The sequence below is a fragment of the Mustela nigripes genome, chromosome 11, assembly GCF_022355385.1.
Source record: "Mustela nigripes isolate SB6536 chromosome 11, MUSNIG.SB6536, whole genome shotgun sequence".
Classification (NCBI taxonomy): domain Eukaryota; kingdom Metazoa; phylum Chordata; class Mammalia; order Carnivora; family Mustelidae; genus Mustela; species Mustela nigripes.
Genome location: NC_081567.1, coordinates 38,516,205 through 38,526,477, shown reverse-complemented (window position 1 = coordinate 38,526,477; position 10,273 = coordinate 38,516,205). Strand labels below are relative to the sequence as shown.

Here is a 10,273-nt window from a genome sequence, read left to right as displayed (position 1 = left end):
AGGCCCCATGGCCGGGACCCAGAGTCCCCTGCCGTGGCCTCCACGGTGAGCACGTTTGTCTTGTCCCAGGACAGGGGCGCCTCCGGGACACGAGGCCTTCCGAAGGGTACGGGGAGGCCGGGGGTGGTGCAGAGCCCGACAGAGGCCTGGAGGGGAGCCCCCAGACAGGGGTTCTGAGGCCCCGGGGGACAGGGAGTCCGGCGTGCAGCAAGGGCAGGCAGCGGCCGCCTGGGCCAAGGTGTAAGCTCCTTGGGTCCCTGCCCACTGTGGTGCCCCTGGCCAGCGGCGGAGTCCCCGGGACGGCCCCCCAGGAAGGGCTGCCCAGGCCGTGGCTGGCCGGTGCTCTGCTCTGTGCGGTGGCCACGGGCAGACTTGCTGGCTCCGGGCTCCCCGTCTGAGGCTGCGTCTGTTCTGAGATAGACACTGGGAGCCTGTTTCCCTGCGAGTAGGAACACGGCCTCTCTGTTGGCACCTGGACTGGCCGGCCCCCCGGGCAGGCTCTCAGGGGCGGGCGCTGCACACAGACCCGTACTTGTGCCCGCCCCGGCCAGGCCTCCTGCCTGAACCACCGTGTTCCCGCTGGGACCCTCCCTGGAGCAGCGTGGCCCTCCAGGCGGTTTTGGGTCGGGGAAGGGAGGGAGGGGAGCTGTGGGAAAAGGGAGGGGTGACCGGGGCAGGGGCTGGGCCACTGGTGCAGCAGGGGTGCGGCCCTTGGTGGGAGCTGTTTGCTCGCAGCTCACGTCAGGCCTTAGGACTGGGGCCGCACACACGTCTGGAGGCAGATGGCCCGGAAGCCCCACCACACCGGGAATACCCCGTCCCGCCCAAGCCGCAGCAGGCACGCCCAGGGCCCAGGCCTGATGTCCCCAGCTGAGGCCCCTCTGCAGGTCAGGGAGTTGGGGCGGGGGGCGGGGGGACGTGGTCAAAAGGAGGGGGGAGGAGGTGGCCCACCGGAGGAGGAACAAGGGGCTTCTGTCCATGCCTCCGGATGCTGGACACGTCCCCCCTAGGGAGGCACGAAGGTTCTGAGAAGGGGGCAGGCATGAGGGGAGGAATGGCTGCCTTGGCCTCTCCTTTTTCCAGGCTTATCCTGGATGTGGGGGGATAGCCACGGGGGCCAAGAGCACAGTGAGTGGCAGCTTCCTTGGGGCCACACCAGGCAGTGAATGGGGCTCAGCTGTCCGGGCAGAAGGGCCTGACTGGGGACCCGCCCTCCCTTGTACGGCAGGTGCCAGTGGACACCACGGGGTCAGGGGCTTTACAGGGGCTCTGTGTAACGAACTCAGGACAAAAGGAGGGGACCCGCTGGCCCGGGGAGCCCCTGCTCTCTGAGCCTGCTTCCCAAGAGGTCAGGACGCAGGGCAGCGGGGCCCGGGCACACGAGCCTTCACTCCAGCAGCTGGGCTCCTGCTTTTATTGGTCTGCGCGCAGGCCCGAGGCCGCTCCTACGGCAGTTCGGGGTACGGCCACTCCCGCGACTGGAAGTAGTCCTTCAGATCTGGGAGGCTGACCGGGGGGAAGTAGGGCCCGAGCCTCCTGCGGACCCACCACTTGCCTGCAGCAGCGTGCCGGCCCCCCGGGCGGCTGAACTTGTACCTGTAGTGCTCTCCCCGGACCCACCTGTGAGGGGAGACCCCAGGTCAGGCGGCCTGTCCCGCTGCCTGCCGAGTGGCCACTCCTCGGAGTGGCACACGGACCCGGCCCAGGGACCGCAGGGGCCCAGGTGACATCTGCAGAAGGGCCCTCAGGCCCGGAGCCCGCAGGCCCTGCGGACTGGCCATGGCTGGGGGGGCTCCCAGCACAGGGGACCTGCACCCGCACGTTGCAGGGGTTCCAAGCTAGCTGCGGGTGCCTCTGGAGGAGGGGCCCGAAAGGCTGCAGTGCACAGGGGTCCCGTGCAGGAGGGGGTACCTACCTGGGGGGCGCCCTGTTCTCGAAAGGGTTGAGGGCCAGTAGGGACAGTGCCGTTGCGTCGTTGGCCAGGAGCTTGCCTGCCAGGTGCAGGATCCACTCGTGGTGCTCGTAGGTCTGGGCGAGAAGGGAGAGGGCGCGGGCTCCAGGCAGAGCCGGGGACGCAGGGAGCCCTCTGGGGGAGGCAACCCAGCCGTGGGCCCAGGGCCCTCAGCTCCCCGCCTGCGCCCCCTCAGGTGTGGTGGGGGGTCAGCCCTCCCGGCAGGTGGGCCCATGCCCGCGCCTGCCCTGGCTCACTGGGCAGGTGTCTGTGGACGGCCCCTCTTGGCGGGAGAGGGGGGAGTCCTGCGGCGGTCCCCTTCTGGGGGGGCGAGGTGGTGGCCTCTCAGTGTTGGCACCTGCCAGCCCTGGGGGTCGCACGTGAGCGACCATCTGCACAGGCAGACGGGACAGGGACAGCCCTACCAGGCCTGTCCTGCCATCGCTGATAGTGACACTGTGGCCCTCTGCGTCCACAGACCCTTAATGGAGGCGGTCCAGGGGATGCGGAGACCCCACCTGGGAGGGGCCCTGCTGCCCAGAGGCAGGGCCTGTGCTTGCAGGAACACCAAGGGAAAGACCCAGAAGGAAGATGTGTGCAGTGGGGTGGTCATGTGAGGCAGCGATCGCACCCCACCAGCCACACTTCGGGCGTCCCCACTGTGGGGCCTGCAGCCTTGGGAACCCAGCCGGTGGGGAGGACAGCAGAGGCCTTACCTGGAAGGCTGCGAACCACATGAGCCAGTCCAGGCGGTAGTGGTAGGGGGAGATGAGGCACAGCCGCCGCCCTGGGTCACCGGGCTTGCACTTGAACTCATAGTCCTCCCACACGGCATCCGGCATGCTGGCGTTGAGGCTGGCCGTGCCCTGCAGGATGACCTCTGTGCGCTCCTTGGTGATGCTGTGGGGAGACCAAGGAGGGGGCTGTGGCACACGGAGGGTCGGGGGGCTCCCTCAGGGCCCTGGGTCCCGCGTGTGCGCACAGGGGATGGGGCAAGGAGCTGCCGCGCCCGTACCTTCCGAAGGCGCCATACGTGTTGACGATCCTGAGAGGGTTGAAGGACGTGTTCATGACCTGCGTGGGACTCAGCAGGTTGACGACCACGGGGACACTGAGCCAGGCCACCAGGATGCCCAGGGCCACATGCACCGCCTGCCGTACCATGCAGCCTGGTGGGGGGCAGAGAGGGGGACGGTGGGCTGAGCTCTGCTCCGGGGCTCAGACCCTCGGCGGCCCCTTGCTCCCAAGCTGGGACTCTGGCTAGTGGCTCTGCTGTCCACTCACCGTATCTTGGCGGGGGCCGGAGCCCTTGGGCGGCCTCCTCCTGCAGCTTCAGGACTCGGTCCTTGAGGCCGCCGGGCCCGGAGGGAAACAAGAACCCCAAGGTGGCGTCATCGAAGCAGGCCACGCTGGGCACCATGGTCAGCCAGTTCAGGAAGCTCAGGTTCCCGCTGATGATGAGGACCGCCTGGAGGGGATGGGGCAGTGTCTGAGCCTAGGCCCACAGTGGACTCTGGAGGATGTGGCGGCTGCCGTGCTGGTGTGGGGGGACGTCTGGAGGGCCAGGCCCCGTGCGTGCCCACGCCTCAGCTGATCGGAGGCGGTTCTTACTAGAGCCCTGGTGTGCCCCAACCTGAGGACCTTGGTTCCAGCCTCTGGGGCTGCCCGACGCCCACCCACAGACCTGGGAGCCGGCGGCTTTGTGCGGCCGGGGGCTGGAGTTTGAGTGTGGGGCCGTCGTGCTGGTGACTGTCCGCGGGTGTCCTCAGTCCTGCGGGAGGTAGACGAGGCTCTCGCTGCTCCCCCAGAAGTCAGGATGAGGGCCCCTGTTTGGCCGCCCTACTCTCCATATCTAGCAGCCCCCGAGCCATGTCCTCAGTGACTCTGCGTGAGGCTGGCCTGGACCTGGGTACATGCTGGGATGGGCGTGGCTGACCTTCCCTTCCGTGCGGCTTCGTGGAGCCCGACCTCCTCCACTTTCTGGGCACCGTGACCTGGGGCAGGCCACCATCCCTCAGAGGCCTGGAGCAGCCTTGGCTTGTGCCGCCGAAGCGTCGGGGGTGACACAGGGTCTAGATGACATCCAGCGGGCCTCCCCCGTGTCCCAGTCCCACTGGGCTCATCTGAGGACTTGGTAATAACCGGGTGGCAGCAGCGTCCCCGTGGGGCTCACCCTAGAGACGACTTAGCCTCTTGGTCTTAAGAACCAAGGTCGCAAAGCCTCTGGCCGGAGTGCGACGGCCGGGGCTGTCCTGCGTGCTCAGCCCCTTGCCCGGTGAGCTGCTGGCCGGCGAGGGGCTGCACCTGAGGCCACCTTGCACTGAGACTTCCGGAGCGTCCTTCTAGCAGCTGCATGTGTTGCAGGTTGCTTAGTGACTTAAAAATAACATCTTTGGCCTGATGATGACACCGTCGTTGGGTACTGGAGGGCGATGAGGGGACACTGTGCGCCCAGCCAGCCCTCCGAGGCCGCGGCTGCTGAGGGGGCCCCTGGGAAGGAGGCGTCTGGGTGGGAGCAGGCGGCCCCACGGTGGCCCCACGGTGGCCCCACGGTGGCCCCACGGCGGCATGGGCTCAGGAGCCCATCAGGAGCAGTGTGTCCCTGGCCACTTGGCATTCTCTGCTCCTTAGTCTCCCGGACACACGTGGGAGGTCGCGCGTTTCTGAAGCACCCAGTGCAAAGGCTTTTCCCAGATGCTGACTCTTGTGCAAACCACCATAGAATCCCGAAGCTTCCATCCCAGACAGCTACCAACCTCCACCCTACGACCTGTGAACTGACCGCTGCCGCCTGTCACTCTGCCTGTTCCTGAACTTGGTGGGCTCTGTGGCTTGTGCACTCGCCCCTGCCTCTGGGACCGCGCGTAGCCGGCTGGGGGCCCCGTGCACCTACTGGCCCAGCTGTGGTCCGTACGAGGCGCGTGGCCAGTGACAGCATCTCCAGGAGAGGAGTCTGCTTTTCACGAGGTTCTGAGTTACCCATGTCTCGAGCTTCACGACCGTGCTGTGCCCACGTTCTGGGCAGTGCTGGCTTCCTCTGGGCTTCCGAGGATGACGACGTACCCCAGCTGTGATGTGCTGCTGTGAATCCGCTTTCTGTGCGCTGTGAGGCCGAGGGCTCTTCCTCACGTGGACTCGGGTGTGGGGCTGCAGCAGAGTCTCTGCGGGTTCCAGAACTGTCCCAGGGGTGAGTCCTGGGAAGGGTAGAGGCGGCCCCAGGCTGAGGCAGGAGAGGAAGCCGTTAACGGCAATCACTAGCCGCCACCTGCCGCCCCAGGAGCAGTGAAGATGGGAGGGGGACCTGGTGAGCTGGGCAGTGGCCAGACATGCTTCCATGGCGACTGCGAAAAATGGTGAGACCAGAACACCGCACAGTCACCCCAGAGGCTGGAGGAGAAGGGCCAGAGTTCATCCACATGCATGACCGAACGGACATTATTTCTGCAACAAGCGTGACCTTCAGAAGCCCACGGCCATCCACCAAGCAGAGCAGGCCATCCCCTCGCGCGGGCGACTGGACAGGTGTGGTCTGGCGTGGGCGGGGGTGTCGAGATCGGGCTTCCCGGCAGCCAGGCTCCCACTCGTCCTCTCCGGTGGGCCTGTCATTACTGGGCGCTGGTCTGCCTCAGCTGTCCCCTGCAGGAGGCGACCCACGGCCAACCACTGGCCCTGCGTCTCAGCCGGGTCCTGATCCCGGCCATCAGGGACGAATGTGAGGTCCCAGACGCCAGCCTAATGAGGGTCTGGCAGGAGGAGCCGTGCTTTCGATGGGTCGTGTCAGTTTTATGGATTACGATGGCATTTTACAAGGTGTGACCTGAGATGTGTGGATTCACGGCTCTCCCAGGATTAATTTGGAAACCCAGCGTTCTTGGTTCTGATCCCCCAAATCGATGATTTCTCATTCTTCACTGTCTGCAACACTAATAGCCCTGGGCCGCAGTCTCTCCCCCAGGTGGGGCCCTGGGGCTCCTGCCGGAGCCACCTGCGAGCCACATCCCTGTGCCTCCTCCCCGGGGGCCTGACTTCCCAGCTCGTCTTCCCGGGCCGGCGGCCCCTCACACTCCTCTCAGCTCCCCAGTCTCTCCTTGCTGCATGAGCAAGAGACCAGGCAGGCAGGTGTCCCCGAAGCTCGGCTCTGCCTCCTCCTCTCAGGAGTCTGGGCTGCTCTGGCCGAGTCTGGCAGGTCTCTGCACGCTCACGGAAACGTCCTGTTTGTCTGGGGCCCCGTCAAGATGCCGACCACTGGCGGTCTCCGTGCAGCTCTCTGCGGCCACAGGGGAAGGTGGCGGCTGCAGCTCCCTCCACTGCTCTGTATGGCCTGAGGGCTTCTGAGATGGTGACCTTGCCTACGTCCCCCATGGCCCGAAGCCCGTGCTTGTGCCGGGTGGGGCGCCAGGCAGGTGGGGGCCCTCACACCTGCCCCTCAGAGTCCCTGTTGAGCTGCTGGCCATCAGCAACCCCCTCAAGCCACGAGGGGCCTGTCTGGGCAAACCCTCACGGCAACCCTCAGACCGCCCGGACACACGGCCACCGTCACCAGTAGAAGGCCCGGCAGCCACGTGGCCAGGGGCCAACCTCTCCAGGCGCGACGAGCCCAGCCGGCAGCCACTCTGAGACATGGCGTCACCCCCTGGCCCCTCGCGGCCATGCTGAGAGCCCATAGCAACCCAGGCCCAAAGCCGCCTGCCGCTGAGGGGAGGGCAGACCCGCCGACCAGCCCCAGGGGCTTCCCGACAGCCCTTATACAGGACGCCCCAGCAGAGTGACCTGCCAGCTCATAGGGCCCCTCGTGTCCTGGGATGAAGTCGATGTTAAGACCATGTAAACATTTAGACTGAAACATGGAAGGCGCGGGGCCAGTCGCCCGTGGATGCCGGGCCTCGGACGTGAGTGGGAGGACAGTGCAGGGGGTGTCCTGCGGCATTGCGGGGCTGCCCTCGTGCGGGGTCGCCCACTCCCCCCTCTGGAACAAAGCCCGGCTTGGAGCGCAGGTGGTCACGTGGTGTGGGCACAGCAGGTGTCGTCTGGAGAGAGAGCAGCACGCAGCCGTGGGGTCTGGCTCCCCTAAGAACGGAGCAGAGCCCCGGGGCCCTGTCCGCCCAGGCACCGGGCCTCCCTGAGTTCCATGTGCAAACCCCCAGCGGTGAGGATGGGGACAGAGGAGAGTCCAGGGAGCCTGTCCGAGGTGCCCCGTTTCCTCCAGCATCTCCGTCCTGTCTGTGTCCCTGGAACCATCTGATCCCACACTCGGGCACACCCTTCCTGCCACTTCTGCGGAGAAGAGCCCAGCAGGCATGAACTTGGGAGTTTCTGAAGACTCCCACAGAGCCATCGGTCGCTGGTGGGCCACCACTGACCATGCCCTTTCGTCCTTGATAAGTGGAGAGAGCCCCTGCGTCCCAAAGCCACGACCCTTCTGTGCCGTCACTCAGTGGCTCTCCAGGAACAGTCTGACTCTGCATCCAAGGTGACTGGCTTCTCAAGGCTCAAGGGCTTGGAAGGCGGGAGCAGTGCTGCAGCTGGACGGGGGACAGGGCTGGCGACGCTTGAGCCCAGGCAGCCACACAGATCCATGCCAGCTTCTGCTCTCCCTAGAGGCATTTAGCGGGCCTCGGACCAGGGAAGGAACCCTTGAAGGGCAGAGCTTGATGCCGGGGAGGTCAAGGCGGCGGGCTGGCGCTGTGCCGGAAGGAGGCACGCAGGCCAGTAAGCGCAGGGACGGCCAGGGTGCCCTTGCGTCTGCCAGCCACAGGGTCCCAGGCACGTGGAAGTTCCCAGAGAACATGGTGGAGACCTAGGGGAAAGCCAGGCACATAGCAAAGACCCCGCCAGGCCCAGCCCCGAGGAAGGCTAAGCCAGCCCTTCCTCGGAGGCTCCGTCAGACCCGCCCGGTACCATGAGCTAGACCCGTGAGTAGGAGAGCTGCTTGGCAGGGCGGGATTTAGCACAGAGAAGGACACGGCGTCCGCACCCTCACCCACGGCCCATGGCAGCTGGCGTCCCGTCGGGGCCTGAGGACCCGCGAGCCAAGGAGAAGGGCTCAGGAGAATAGATGGGAGGCGGGGGGAAACCTGGAACTGGTGGATAAGCGTGTCCAAGCAGCCTCTACGAACGAGAGAGTGGATTTATGAGACGCTGTCACAAGCAGGAGAAATGCGACAAGTGTGAAAAGAACCACACACACTCCGAGAGCGGCCACGGGCCTGCCAGCAACGGAGCGGCTCCCACCCAGACATGAGGTGAGTGGGCACGGGGACGGCAGGGCCCGGAGGCGAGGTGCCCTCTGAGCCGCAGCACGGACTGTGACGGGACCGGATGCCCGACAGACACACCGGGTGCCACGGGAAGGGAGGATGGCAGAGAAAGTACCGAGAGATCATGTCCCAGAATTCTGATTGAGGACAGTGACGAACAGATCAGAGATAACCTACGACACCACCAGCGGGATGAGGGGCAGAGTCACATGGTGAGCACGGGGGAGTGTGGCGGGGCCCTGCACAGACGGCACAGCCGTGCTGCAAGAATGCGGTCAGGCTCTGAACCGCAGTGGCAAAAGCGTTAGGAGTGTAGGGACTGGAGGACAGCGGCCGGCGGCCTCTCCGCACGGACTCCGGGCTGCGTGCAGGGGCACAGGTCAAGAACAGCCCATCTGCGCGTGAATAACTTCTGGACGTCTTTTCTATTCCCTTACAGCGTAGGCGTCCCAGGGGACACACGTGCTCATGGGCAACTTTGTGTGTCCTGGGACCCCAGCTCTGGGCGTGTGGCTCAGGAGCCGGGGGAGGCAGCTCCCTCTGGCTGTTGCCCTGGTGATGACCCTCACCATGACCCATTCCTGACTCCGACCAAAGTCACAGAGGGTAGAAGGAGCAGGACATGATGGGAGGCGGAGACGGGTCTCTCTGCTCCAACCAGGAGCCTCTGGCCTCTGAGTACCTGGTCCCACTAGGGAGGGTGCCCACTCCTGTCCCTCACAGATGCTGCCCCTGCCAGGGTCCCTCCCTGACTCGAGGCTTAATGTCACAAGGCGGGGGGCGTCTGGGCCCAGGCGGTTCAGCTCTCCCATTGAGTCTCACGTGCACCTCTCCAAGTGGACAGCGGCCCTGTGGCCTCGCAGAACCCTCCGGAACAGCTGTGTAAACCGAGCGTAGGAGGAGAGGAGCATGTCCACATCCTCAGCCCTCCCCCGGAGGAATGAGCGGAAACAACCGATCTGGAGGTTTCCCTCGGACTGTTGGGCACAGGAGAAGCGTGGCCTGTCAGGACTGAGCATAACCCCCCCACTCTGTACACTGCTCCCCCCAGTGACCGGCCCCTGGCACAGCGCGGGGATTCCTCAGAATTAAGCTGCGGCCGCAAGGCTGTGCCCACACCAGAGCCCCAGACTGCCTGGGATGGCAGCAGACCAGCTGTCCGGCCATCCTCTCTGCTCCAGAGAGCTGGGCAGCGCACTGGACCCTGGAGAGCCACAGTGATACCGTGGCTCTGGCGAGGACTCCTGGGACATGCTTGGACCAGGGGATCCCCAGGTCTCTGGGGGACAGAAGGCAAGCTCCTGAGCTGGTCTTCTGGAATAACGTCCAGAGCTGCGGGCCAGCAAAGTCCAGCTTGGGCCCCGCCCTGCGCTCCTGGGGCGCCCGCTGTCCACTGTTACCCACCCGGGCAGCCGCCCCCAGGGCCGGGTCATGGCCCAACCCCGAGGCTGCTCCTGGCTGAGCCATCCACTCTTGAGCCCTGAGCCCCTCCACATGCTGTGGGGACACTGGTGGCCTGGGCTGGGGTTCGGACTTGCCGCTGAGCCGGGTCCAGCTAACCAGTTGCCGGCCTGGAGCAGGAGTCCTGCCACATACTCTGTGGACAAGGGCACTCAGAGGGTCCCAGGTCGGAGAGCTGAGTCTGCCCCAGGGTAGCAGACCTCCTTCACTTACTCTTTCAAGTGACAGGACAACTGGCTTCTCCTTGGTACTCGTCACAGCCGGCCGTCAGGTTTTGGGGAGAGAAAGCGGGAGGTGGACACTGCTTCCCCCAGGCCCAGGCAGGTTTAGAGATTGGAGAGGGTCCCTAGCAGTCCGCAGCCAAGGTGGATGGGGGCTAATGAATACCCCCTAGTCCCCTCCCCAGGCAGTTGTCTGTCACCACGGTGACCCCAAAGCCACGCAGAGCCCCACTCCCAGCTGTGCAGGGCTGGATCGTCCGAGTTACCTTGGAATTGGGACAGCAGGGGAGGGTCCGGCACGAGGTGGTGCCCACACTGGTGGACCCCATCAGGGGCGCTTGAGCCAGCCCGGAGTCGCCTTCTGCTGGCTTGGGACCGTGGGA

At 65.6% G+C, this 10,273-nt stretch overlaps 1 protein-coding gene across 2 annotated transcripts in view; it reads right to left on the bottom strand.

Moving 5' to 3' along the window:
* Positions 1–1,400: 1,400 nt before the first annotated feature.
* The window catches only part of LMF1 (lipase maturation factor 1), an 81,933-nt gene continuing 73,060 nt past the window's right edge, over positions 1,401–10,273 (bottom strand). For both annotated transcript variants that reach the window (XM_059415761.1, XM_059415762.1), the window contains 5 exons: positions 3,236–3,419; positions 2,967–3,120; positions 2,668–2,851; positions 1,916–2,028; positions 1,401–1,620 (listed from right to left, as the gene is read on the bottom strand). In XM_059415761.1, coding sequence (XP_059271744.1) covers positions 1,446–1,620; positions 1,916–2,028; positions 2,668–2,851; positions 2,967–3,120; positions 3,236–3,419 — 810 coding nt within the window. In that variant the 3' untranslated portion in view covers positions 1,401–1,445. The remainder of the gene's footprint in view (positions 1,621–1,915; positions 2,029–2,667; positions 2,852–2,966; positions 3,121–3,235; positions 3,420–10,273) is intronic.